Source organism: Trifolium pratense, linkage group LG6, assembly GCF_020283565.1.
Source record: "Trifolium pratense cultivar HEN17-A07 linkage group LG6, ARS_RC_1.1, whole genome shotgun sequence".
Taxonomy (NCBI): domain Eukaryota; kingdom Viridiplantae; phylum Streptophyta; class Magnoliopsida; order Fabales; family Fabaceae; genus Trifolium; species Trifolium pratense.
This window is the reverse complement of record NC_060064.1, coordinates 36105752-36119117: the sequence shown is the minus strand read 5'-3', so window position 1 is coordinate 36119117 and position 13366 is coordinate 36105752. Positions and strand designations below refer to the sequence as shown.

Genomic DNA, 13366 nt, shown 5'->3' with positions numbered 1-13366 from the left:
AGGATATGAGAGTTGTATGAGATACAATTGGAAAGGAGTTTCCTACCTAAATAACTAAGTTTTGTGTAATCAGCCCAACGCTGACTTAAAACGAAGTGAAATATGGATCTCATTCTCACTAGAAAATCTTCCAACGGGATTTTCCGAATCAAATGTCGAGGGTCATTTGTTTTGAGTAAAATAGTGAGAGAGCGTATTTAATTAAAGACCAAATTAAATATGATTTAGTCATAATATCTTACATATCTTTGTAATTAGAATTTCGAAATACAATACATATTAAGTTGTCCTTATGAAGGACAAGATTTTCAGAAAGGAGTTTCTGTATTGGTACAAATTGAGAATTGTTCTCAAATGCGAGAAAACTATAAGTCTTGAACTATAAACTGTGAACAACCTACCATAACTAGATTGGAAAAGGGATACTTGTTAGAAGCATCAAGTTGACGTCTAGATATAGAATATATAATAAATGATGTGATCATTTAATCTCAAGTAAGATCCTTTTGAAAGAACTTTAGAGTATGATAAATTTCTCAATGGATCAAAAAGTTGGTCATAGGATCAATCTAACAAATTATAATGGAATAGATATAGACAAAATTGTTTTGAATATCTACCGGAATTTGTTGAGTTGAATGAGAATTAATTTGCACTATCAAAGATTTGAGATATAATATAAATAAGATTTATATTCCTCTTATTTGAATAGTACAAAATGGTTGTCAAAGTAGAACGGCTATGGTTAGACCATTAAATAAAAATGACGTAAATAGTTCTTGGAAGAGTCAAACCAAAAGTATGAAGTGAGGCTTCAATAATGCACATATTGTTATAGAAAGTCAAAATTTCTATTTCTACATCAAAAGTATATGATACAAGATGTTGAATCTCAATTTTTCGAAAATAGAGATGCTTAAAGAATTAGAACATTGGCTATAATTTTAAGTCAACCCATATCTAGAATGAAAATTGTTTCATTGATAATGAGAGCTTATGCAATGACTTAAAATCGAGTTTGAAATGGAACACAATAATTGTTATTGAATTCCATCTAGTAATAGAAGTAGCAATTGTATATCTTGTATTGACAATATATGAATTGTAGCCTTAAATGATAAGACAAGTAATGGTCCTATCATTTAAGCAAAGTTTTCTATACTATTACTCCAAGTCAAGTAATGGACTAGGGTTCCATGGTCTTGATAGGGTTATCTATAACAATCGTGATAAGAGCCAAATATGATTTGGACCTTAAATATATCAAGAGCATTGTTGTTTAGTACAAATATTCGATGTGTCAATAAAATAACGCATGACCTATTTGAACAATATACATGAGATGTATGTCGACCACTAAACATATTTTGTATATTGAGTTTATTTTACTTCATTAACATTGATGATTAAAATCATTAGATGTTGGTAGGTGTATGACACCAATTAGAAATCTTTGAATTTGTCAAAGAAATTCAACAATGAAGAAAATAGAACTCGACAAAAGTATTTAAGTTATATGAATGAGTCATATCAGTAAATACTTAATTAAAAGACTATAATAACTATTTTATCACATCATGTTTGACATGATTTAAGGATAGTTTAATTATATATTGACTCTTTCTATAAATCTCTTTACTTATAATTAATCTTCACCCACAATTAGTTCCCTTTTAAAATGATCATAAAGACACCATATGCGATATGGAGGTAAGAGTACCAAGTTTGTCTTTATGAGAATTTTGGATTAAAATTTATTAGATAAATCTAATTCCAAATGAATGAATGAATAAGTGGAAATATCCTAAAGAAAGGGATATTGGTCCTATATCACTCTTAAGGACAAAAGGTTGTTTTGTTGCTAGGTTTGAAACATTCCTCTAGTGGGAGTGTGTCTCTAAAAGAGACAGTGGGAGTGATATAGAACTTGAATAAATTCAAGTACCACAAAACATATTTATTTAAAAGGGAATGCAAACCGGTTCCTCAAGGTTGTTGAAGAACCATTGTTTTAAAGTTGCACAAATCCAAGATAAGTCTAACATATCACATATGGCTACAAGGTATGGTTTTATCATGACTCAGCAATGTGATATGATTCTCATGGAAGATGAGTCTTTGACTTTCTAAAAGGTCGTAAGACGATCTAGATTATGAGAAGTGGCTAAATGCCATGAAATCTCATACAGAATCCATATACACTAACCTTATGTAGATAATGGTTATGTCTTCAAGATGAGTAAGACTCATACGATGAAAGTGAGTATTCTTTTTGAACACTGATATGGATGGTATTAAGAATACCTTATAATATTTGATTGCTTCTGCTAAATGTTGTACTACATGTTTTGGTAGATGGATAACAAAGTTGCATTCCTTAATTGGAATGACCTCATATATATGCGTTGGACATATACGTAAGGGTTTTGTTGATCCAAATGATGCTAGAAAGGTATATAACTTGTAGCTATCTAATTTTGATTAGATAGAGTTCTCAGAAAATTAAATTATTGTTTGTTCCTTTTATGAAGTTTTATGAAAACAAATTAACAAGGACAAACCTATCTAACTTTGATTAGATCGAATAAATTTGAATATTTGTTCCTTTTGAAAGTTTTGTGGAAAACAAATAAAGGACAAATATAAATCTTGTGCATACAAAGTTTTAGTGGGAGTGATAATATCTGATATCATATTAATCATCAAGACATTTTTCTTATACATGTGAGACATGACTAGGAAAATAACTCTTGATGAAACACTTAGGCAAGAATTCCTAAAGAGTTAGGAATAACCTATGTACCAAAATTGAAATTAGTGTTTGACACTAACTTACCTTCAAGAATATCCCTAAGGACCTTAAAGGAACTAAGGCCTATTTCTTGAAATAGATAGGTATGGGAAGGATCATTATAAGGAAGTTATAATGAAGGAAGTTTCCATACCAATGTATTGTATATCATGGCTGAATACAAGCATTGAAAGCTATAAGATAAGCTTCGTAATATGTTTGTTTCAGTTAAATAAGTTGAGTATTTAAGATTGGATCGTTTGGCTCATGATTGAGCTAAAGATATGTTTCCGGTGTTACAAGTCACATTAATCACATTAGTGATGGTAATAGTTTAATCTTGCAAGAACACTTGAAAATAGATCTCACCGACGATTCATGAATATACTTAGACACTTATATATTTCGATAGAGATCGAAATAGAACGTTGGAAGATACGTAAGATACCAACATAGGAAATAGTTCCTTATCCACTAACAAAGCCTCTTGCGCAGTTGAAGCGTGATGGGCATACTAAGTCTATAGGTATTAAGAGAAACCTAGATTGGCTTTAGTGCTAGTGGGAGATTGTTGGAGTAAGCCCTAAGAGCCAATCTATTTTCATAGTATTTGCTTTAGGAGTTTGAATATAAATATGGCATTTCTTTATTATATTTGTAAGGTTGCAAAATAATGAAGTCCCTAGAATAGAAAGTCCGTTTAATAATTAAGTGTGACTTAATCATGAGATAATATTAAACATAAGGACACTATTCTTAAAGTATCCGTAGTCGAGCTTTAAGGTAAAGGGGATAACCTTAAAGCATAAAGACTATTATGAAGATAGACTGATGATCACATCTCATGGATCATGGGATAAGGAGTTATCAAGTCTTGACGTAGGTATAAATATTAGGAGTAATATTTATACTGGATTGACCCGCTATGAGAGTACTACATGCAAAGTTATGCAAAGTGTCATAAGTTACTCTCATGGTGATAATGGTGTAAACCGCCCTTAGACCTGAAACCACTTTGTACCCTAGATGTGGAGTCAAGTACTTTGTTGCTGATCTAACGTTGTCCGTAACAGGATAACCATAAAGGCAGTTGATGGGCACTTCACAAAGCATGCTGAGGGACAGTAGTGACCTAGATGGAATTTGCCAATCCTGCATAACAGGATAAATGTCATGGGCCCAATATTGAACTGGACAAAGATGACACCAAGTATGTTTTGTGTTCAATATAGACATAAAGGGCAAAGGGGTAATTATACACACTGATATTATCACAAGAGGTTATGTTTAGATCACATGTTAATTTCTCGTAACTTGAGTAACAGTGATGTGTTGCTAGATACCGCTCACTGTTTATTGTAATAAATAGTGATTTATTATAATTGTCAATGTTACGGAAACCTACAGGGTCACACACATAAGAACAATCTAGTGAGATTGGAACACCGTAAGGTACGGTGCACCTTGGAGAAATAAGGAAATATGATAAGGGTATTATGGTAATTAAAATGAGCATTACATCATATGGTATGATGTAGCAAGAAGGGGGTGCAAATATGTACTAGACATATTTACATGAGAATGGCGCCCACTATAGCCCATTTAGTTAAAAGGGCTTTAGTGTAATTTTGCCATGGCAAGTGGTTCTATAAATAGAACCCTTGTGGTAAGGAGAAATAGTTACACACTTTTGTTACTCATTCTCATGAGCCTTTGTTCTCTCCTCTCTTGAGAAACCCTAATCACCTTTCTAGAGTTTTTGTGAAAAACCCTAATCCTTATTTTGTGCCTCCTTTCTCCTAACCCTTCAAACCATTGGAGCTAGCACTCCATTGAAGGTTGTTGTTCGTGTGGACTGGCTAGAGGCGTTATACCTTTAACGCTTGTGATCAAATTCGTTGGTGACTTGGTGGTGACCTTGTTCGTGACGGTTCGAGGTTCTTGTTCGTGACCTTGTTCGTGATTCGAAGTGTTCGATAGCCGTTCGTGATTTAAAGGGAGTTTTCGAACCAAAAGGTAAAACTCTAAACACAATTCATGACCATTCGTAAGGATCACAAAAGGAAAATTTTAAAATTCCGCTGCTTTTACCAAAAGTCCAAACACATACTCAGGCGCTATCATCTTATTCGAGAGATAATTGATAGAGGAGATGTGAAAATATGCAGAGTACCAACACTTGACAATGCTGCTGATCCACTTACAAAGCCTCTTGCTCAGCCGAAGCATGAGGGCCACACTAGGGGCATAGGTATTAGGAGTATGCCTGATTGGCTCTAGTGCTAGTGGGAGATTGTTGGTGTAAGCCCTAGAGGCCAATTATTTATAATTGCATGATACTTGTATTGGATAATTTACTTATTAAATAAAGGCTTTTCTTTATTATGTTTATGTGTTAAATAATAGAGTCCCTAGAATAGTAAGTTCATTGAATGGAACGTTAAGTGTGACTTAATCGTGAGAATCCATTACACATGAGAACACTATTCTTAAAACATCCGTAGTCGAGCTTTAATGTGAATTGGGATAACATCAAAACGTAGAGACTATTATGTTGGTAGACTGATGATCACATCTCACGGATCATAGATAAAGAGTTATCAAGTCTTCACATAGATATAAATATTAAGAGTAATATTTATATCGGATTGACCCACCATGAGAATACTACATAGTATGTTATGAAATGTCATAAGATATTCTCATAGTGATAAGTGGTGTATTCCACCCTTCGACCTGAAACCACTATGTTCCCTAGGTGTAGGAGTGTAGTACTTTGTCGCCATTCAAAGTTATCCGTAACAGGATGACTATAAGGTTGGTTGATGGGTATTCCACGAATCATGCTGAGGGACATGAGTGACCTAGATGGAATTTACCCCTCCTACATAACGGGAGATATGTCTATGGGCCCAATATTGAACTTAACAAGGGTGACGTACTATGCCTTGTGTTCAATATAGACATAAGGGTAAAAGGGTAATTATACACACGAGTTTTATCACGAAAGGTTTGTCAGATCACGTGACATTCTTGTGACTTGGGTAGCAGTGATGTGTTGCTAGATACCGCTCACTGTTTATAATATTGAGATTAATATTATTGCCAACGTCATAGGAACCTACAGGGTCACACACATAAGGACAGTTAATGACGGGAGAAATAAGTATGACTTATTAGTGGGGTGCGGCCGACCAGAGGAAGATCTACTAAATTGTTATCCTCAACAAAACGATTAAAAGGAATGTGATCCACACTACGCTGAAAAATATACTATACTTTGTTGGTTTGTTCTCTTTCATGTTACCCTTTTCTATTCACTTGATGATCTTTATTCTTTACTAAGGTTCAGAAGAATACACTTATTCGGCTCTAAATTTTGTAGTCTTTGCAAATATTGTTAGAGTCATGAGGGAAGTCCATCGCATTAGATAAAAAACAACTATATAAAAAGAATTTTGGACAATATTTTTACCTAAAAATAATATATGATTTTACGAGTCATCTCACATTCTCATTTATATGTTGTCTATTGAAATTCAACAGAGAATTGCACATGACTCTTGAATGGTTTCTCTGCAACCTTCAACCTTTGCTTGAGAGAGAATTTAATTTCTTAATCCTAATGTTTACACAATGTTTAGTATTTAAAGGAAGTTAGAAGACTAACAAACTCTAACTTCTTCTAACTGCCTTAGCTGGCATTTACAAACAGATCTAACAACCCTAATACCATCTGCTAGGTGGCACAGAGATATGCCAGCATGGCACAAGTTGTCAGCTTGGCATTTTACAAGGATAACTCTATTATTGTCTAACCTTATTTTTTAAAATAACGTGTGACTTCCAACTTACATTTGCAACGAAAGGATATCATTCTCACCAATAGTATATTGTTAATACTAGTAATAACATGTAATATTACTCGTCCCATAAGTGTAGCTCAAATTGTAGTTACCAGAGATATTATTGGAGTGGCCGAGGTTCGAACCCCGGATTTCACATTTCTCCGCATTTAAATGTGTGAGAATCTAGCCACTAGACTACTTGACAAAAAAACATGTATTACTCATCATCCTTATTCAGATAATATTGTTCCTCAATTTTTACTAGAAACGTTTCTCGTAAGGTATTTTTTACTAATAACTAGCAGTGTTCCTCATCTTTTGCAACATTAAAAACTAAAAAAAATATGACTTTTAAAAAATATTTTTATGGATGTTTATCTCCGTTGTACTGTACTGGTATCTATTATGAATTGATTTATATGGCTCAATGAACATATATTGTTAGTGGATTGATTTACACGAGCATATGCAGATGCATTTGTGAATGGGAATGAATTGTTTCCAGTGAGAATCACATTAGAGAGAATAAAATGTACATCATTGTCTTTCATTTTATTTAATTTTTAATCAATAATATAATTGCATAAAAATGGAGGGTTGGGATTTCATGGGAGAAAACTTGCCAGAGGAGACAACCTTCTCCCTTTGTGAATGTTTAGACATTGTACTTTATTTTATCTCTTTTACTACCCTACCAATTTTCTCATGCGCCTTACAAAAATACCAAACTATCTTTGTCCACTATTTAAGTAGCAAACGTTATAAAAATGAGAAATTTAAGGAAAAAAACACTCTTCTAACCGGAGAATTTCAAAATTTTATATGTGTTCTACTTAAGTAGTGCAGGGGTAAAATAGAAAATTAAAAGGGTGCATGAGAAGGAATTAGGGTGGCAAAAAAAATTCTTATTTTACAACTCTTTTTGGGTTGTTTCATTTTTAAATAAGCCCGTAATTCTTATCTAATGTTGGCCCCACTTTGGCTGCTGGTTCTGAGTATGAGACAAAAAGCCCGTAATTCTTGTGTTATAAATTAGAAAGTGATTAGGGTTTGTCTTGTAGCGTAGTGAGTTCAAGGTTTTCCTTTGTTGTTTCTGATCAACCCCAACAATGTCGAAGAGAGGTATCAAATTTAAATTTTCATTTTCAAATGCTTTGATTAATCACTTTAACTTACGACGTCGTTTTTCTAACCTAACCGATTTCGATTTGTTTCTCAGGTCGTGGTGGCTCTGCCGGTAACAAATTCAGGATGTCACTTGGTCTCCCGGTGGCGGCGACAGTGAACTGCGCCGACAACACCGGAGCTAAGAATCTCTACATAATTTCCGTGAAAGGTATTAAGGGAAGATTGAACCGTTTACCTTCAGCTTGTGTTGGTGACATGGTGATGGCTACTGTGAAGAAAGGAAAGCCTGATCTTCGTAAGAAGGTGCTTCCTGCTGTCATCGTTCGTCAGCGTAAACCATGGCGCCGAAAGGACGGAGTATTCATGTACTTTGAAGGTATATTCTGTTTTTTCTTCTTATTTGATATATGTATAAATGAATGATTCTTAACTTTGTTGGTTTCTGTTTTGTAGATAATGCTGGTGTTATTGTGAATCCCAAAGGTGAAATGAAAGGTAATAGATATATCTATTGTTTTGTTCTATGAATTGGATACACTTGTTGGATTAGGCGTGTTCTGGTATCATACACAAGTTGATATCTGAATTATGTCATTTTCTTAATTTAGTACTATCCATGATAGGAAGTTAATTTGGCGATTTGTGTGTTTGTTTGTCTTAACTAATTGATTAGAATGATTTTGATTTGTAAATCAATGTGTTATTTGGATGAATGTGAATATGTGTGTATAGCTGTTTTTTTTGTTGGTATTGTGTTTTTGGTTTCTGTCTTTAATATAGTGTTGCTTGTTGTAATTGTAGGTTCTGCTATTACTGGTCCAATTGGAAAGGAGTGTGCTGATCTATGGCCTAGGATTGCAAGTGCTGCTAACGCCATTGTTTAAGTTGAATTTCTAGTATTCATAAGGGTTTTGTTTCTGCTGTTTGGGGTTGTCTTTGGTTTTGTTTTAAGTTGAATCTTTTTCAAAGTGAGTCAGTGACTGAGTTTATGGTTTACAAGTTCTTAATTTCTCTGTATGAGAAGTATTTTGAAGATTTTAATATAAGCTATTACGTTTGTTTACGTCGATGCTTGTGTTTTCATTTCTTGTGCTTTTTGCTTTTCTGATTGTGTGTGGAAAGATAAATTTATCAATGTTATGAATGAATATCGATGCAACGTGGGTCTTGTAATTTTGAAAATCTGAAACAAACATTCTTGGAGAGTCATATTGGTGATCAATAACAATACTGACGGGTGCTACATTTGCAGTTCCCATTTACAATCTCAAACGAGTATTTTTCTCTGATCCGACACAAGTTTTTCAAACGCTACCTAATAGTTCATTTTGCCAATTTTATTTTGAGGCCTTGAAAATCCAAAACAAACATTCTGGTTGGCTTATTCGTATAATTTCATTTGTGATGTTAGCTTTTAAATGATAACGCGTGATTGCGGCCTCAAAAGCGATTTTAATTCATATACAGCCGAGTTTATGGAGCAGTTCATCAAATTTATTTAGCATGTGTTATTCTTTATTTATGTGTACACCTTTGAGTTGTTATATACTTACACGGTAAAATCCGGATAAAAAAAATTATTTCACGAGTAAAAATACTTATCATAATGGAGTGGTGGAAGGAGATTGGAGCTCCCTTTGGCATATCGGTGCACCTCCAAAAACAAAACATTTTATTTGAAGAGTTTGTCGTGGTTGTTTACCTACCCTTACTCGGTTAAGGGATCATAATGTAAGTGAGTAGCGAGAGTAGGTGAGTGTGGGTTGAAGCCGGATTGAGTAACATAATTGAACTAAGAATGCAGCAAGATTACAATGTGAAAACTTTCATACTTGATATTTGTAAAATCGAATCTATTGATGTTGCAGGAACAATTGCCGTGATAGCTTGGTGTCTATGGTATAATCGAAATAATTGGGTGTGGAATGGACTCAAATAACTAAACCTCTTTTTGGTTAGAAACTGACTCCATGATGGTTACTCTAGCTCACAAAAAAACGACCATGATTCCTTGGAAGTTAAGGAATAGATGGCACAACTGTCTCCACAAGCTTAAAGATATGAATTTCATAATATCTCATTTATAGAGAGGGGAATGCCTTGGCAGATAAGTTAGCTTCCTTAGGTTTAGGATCCACTGGTTTTAATTGGTTTGATGTTATTCCTAGTGAAGCTATGCAGGCCTATATTCATAATAGGCTAGGCCTTCCTTTGTTTCGTTTTATTGTGCCCTGAAGGGTTTGATTCCCCCCTTCTTTTTTTGTATCTTCTCTTTATGGCTAAATTGCACTTTTGGCCCCTAAATTTCAGAAACTTGCGATTTTGGTGATGCAGTCACCTTTGCCCCCCCCCCAAAAAAAAAAAAAATTTATTCCTTCATCCAATGTTTTTATATACAATATGTGCTTGTTACAAATTCAAAGTCACGAGCTTATGCTGAAGTGATTACTGAGTCACATCTGTGGTGCTCCATAAAAACTTAATCTTGTTGCACACAAAATAAGTTTCTTCTATGTATTACAATGTTACTAATTCGTTTTACTATCTCATAATGCAGGAACCATTAGATCGTCTATTATTGGTGATAGGTAATAAACAAATGAATTGTTTATTATTACTGTAATTGTTTGTTCCTTAAATTATAATAAATAAATGAATTGCATATAAAATGATAGGTAAACAGAGTGTGATTGTTTCTCATTTGCAATTGAGCTTTTTCTTCTGTTTTCCCCTTCTCATAATCTGATTATATATAGAGTAACCGATTGGGATTTGGCTATTCATTTTGTTCAGAAGCTATTTATTTGATATATTTGAATATTTTTTTCCCTTTATATGATTCTACCTCAACTTAGGACTTGTTTGGATATACAGATTAATTAAGCACTTACAGCATAAGACTTATCATTATTTAACTGTTTATGAATAAGTTATTTCTAAATTTTCTGTTACAAACGATGAATTAAAGTCAATCTGTTTTCATTCATATAAGCTATGAGTTGTTTTTATAAGCTATCTTGAAGAAAGCTTATGAATATGTCATAAGTTATTTCCACAAGCTCTTCCAACCAGTGTCGCTAGTATTTTTGTCTGTACGTAAGTTCAAATTAGTCAATCCAAAGAGTCCCTTTCTCTCCCGTCAATTGCCTCGTGATATGAAGATACTGGGGGATGGATGCATGTGTTAGATGGCACCAGTTCTATATAGAAATCTTGTCTGCTCTTGTAATTTCTGAATCTGGTAAGTAACATGCTGCTGAACCTTTATGTTGTCTGAATTGAGTAATTTCTACATTTATTTCCTTCATATATGATGAGAATTCTTCTTGTTTGGGAATCGACAGTTGATAATAATTTACTTCTGTATTAGGACTGTATAAAGGCTCTTCGGAGGTTCCCAGAGAGCAAAAGAGTTGGTAAGTCGATACTTTCCTAGCTTTCTATGCCTTTTCCATGTGGATCTGAGTTGTTGAATGAATAGCACCAAGAATGCAACTCTTACTACAGTCTACATATTAGTCAATATAAGCTTAAAGGCAGGCTGGAGGCAATGTTGCTTGAAGCAAACTGGTCCTGGGACAATGGCAGAAAAGGCTTACACAAGCCTTTTAGAGGATAATCCTCTTGATCAAGTAAACTCACTTAACCTTATTGGGGAAAAATTGGGAGAGGGACTGTCAGTTAGTTGACCAGTTACGTTATGTGATGAAACATAAATCTTACCATAATAACCTTTTTTTTTTTTGTGTTTGTCTTGCCAATTTCACTTGATATATGACATTCTTTCACTTTAACCTTTAAAAACGGCCTGGCTGGTTGAGTAATGAAAACCAAAAAGGGGCAACCGTATGCTGAAGAGCTCCCACCATAGTGGGAGTTAGGGGGAGGGTTGGACTTCATTTGCCAAATTCTTTACAGATCATCCATAAAGAGGAGGGTGGCTATGGTAAAGGCACAAGGCAATATTTCTGGGACTATTGAATGGCTTAATAAATATCTGGAAATGTAAGACAGCTGTTGATATTTTTTCCTTCTGAAATTGAGGATAAAAGGAAAGTATTGTTTATAATTTACATCAGATAGAAGTGAAGAACATACATCTGAACTATTTATCTCACTTTCACAGATTCATGGCAGATCACGATGCATGGAGGGAACTGGCTGAAATATACTTATCGAAAAACATTATCTTGACTTAAATGATATTGTTAGGTACTTTATACGCTTGGCGGGTTAGAAAACGTCCAAACTGCCAAGAAATACTATGCATTGACTATTGACTTAACTGGAGGCAAGAATACCAGAGCACTCTTTGGTATATGCTTGGCTTGGTGAGTTCTTTCTCCCTTTCGTCCATCTTTCTGTGGTCATGTGCAACATAAAACTACATGATACTTTTATTTAAATATAGTTCTGCTTTGGTAGATATCTTATTTCCCTTTACAGACCATTGATTTTCTTCTCAACAACTTGGGATTTTTGGATTCTTCTTTCAAACTTATTCACTCATATGCTTGATAACTAAGTTTTGTTCCTTTTCTCACAGTGCACTTCTGCTATTGCACAACTTACAAAAGGGAAGAACAAGTAAGATAAAGAAGGATCGCAGTTACAATCTCTAGCGGCCAAAGCGTTGGAGAAGGAGTACAAGCAGAGAGCTCCTGAGTCCTGACAAGCTTCCTCATATCTTACAACTGCCTTGAAGAGTTTAACATTATCATCATGATGCAGCATTTCTTAAATATATTGTTATTTAACCAACTTTTTGGCACTTTCTTAGATCAATATACTAGCATGAATCAACATATTTAGAATTCCTCATTTATTTTCTTTTCAATATTAAAATGAGAATTCATTTTGTTCTGCATTTTTACCTTCCGCAATAAATATTAATCTAAAGACATGTGAAGTTTTTGATGATGTTGTAGCTCTAAAATATTGTGATAAAACATTCTTAATGCGAGTGATCAGGTATAATTTATTTTTGACATTGTATTTGCCTTTTTTCCATGGCTGTGCATACATGAGAGAAAATTATATTTGTTAGTCGGGTATATCTGTTATTTTCTTTCCCTGTCTACACATGACATTATTAATTGTGGGTCTTGCCACATCGTGCATACAATTTTCCATTTCTAGAGTGTTGAGATGCACATAGCCAGCTTTTTATAGGATGCTATTTACGATCTCCACTCCAGTTCAGTTCCATCTCAATCCTGTGAGGCCTGCACCCGCAGCAGACGCTGTTATGTTACCGTCCTTTTTTTTTTACCTTAAATAATTTGCCAGTATATTATTTGTTGGATTATGGACAAAAACAAAATGTAAAACTGATCCTAAGTATGTTGAAATAGGATATAACTTTTGTTTAAATACATATACAGATATAGATAGGACTATATCTTCTTTTCTTTTCTTTTTTTGACAAAGAAAAATATGCAAAATATTCTTACCTTGTGAGGGATGTGTGAGCTTGACATGATCTTCCTCAAATTAGACTATGAATTTCTTTGGGTATACATTTTGAACATAGAAATGTTGAAAAAATTTGAGTGAATCATAATTGATATAAAGTTTTATTTGGCTACTAAATTGAAAA

At 33.9% G+C, this 13366-nt stretch overlaps 1 protein-coding gene and 1 long non-coding RNA gene across 2 annotated transcripts; both read left to right on the top strand.

Annotated features, from left to right (window-relative positions):
* Window positions 1-7605: 7605 nt before the first annotated feature.
* Window positions 7606-8830, top strand: LOC123890487 (60S ribosomal protein L23). Its single transcript, XM_045940102.1, has 4 exons — window positions 7606-7761; window positions 7859-8143; window positions 8221-8262; window positions 8569-8830. The coding sequence occupies exons 1-4, from the start codon at window positions 7749-7751 to the stop codon at window positions 8649-8651; spliced, it is 423 nt and encodes a 140-aa protein (XP_045796058.1). The 5' UTR covers window positions 7606-7748; the 3' UTR covers window positions 8652-8830.
* A 2184-nt stretch (window positions 8831-11014) lies between these two features.
* Window positions 11015-12632, top strand: LOC123890489. Its single transcript, XR_006802839.1, has 3 exons — window positions 11015-11183; window positions 11287-12098; window positions 12314-12632. It is a non-coding gene; the product is annotated as an uncharacterized LOC123890489 (long non-coding RNA).
* The last annotated feature ends 734 nt before the right edge of the window (window positions 12633-13366 follow it).

Bases quoted from the DNA above. Each gene is read 5' to 3' on its own strand.
- LOC123890487 (XM_045940102.1), top strand. The intron at 8,144-8,220 runs GTATATTCTGTT...TCTGTTTTGTAG, and splicing joins AGTATTCATGTACTTTGAAG to ATAATGCTGGTGTTATTGTG. The intron at 8,263-8,568 runs GTAATAGATATA...TTGTAATTGTAG, and splicing joins TCCCAAAGGTGAAATGAAAG to GTTCTGCTATTACTGGTCCA.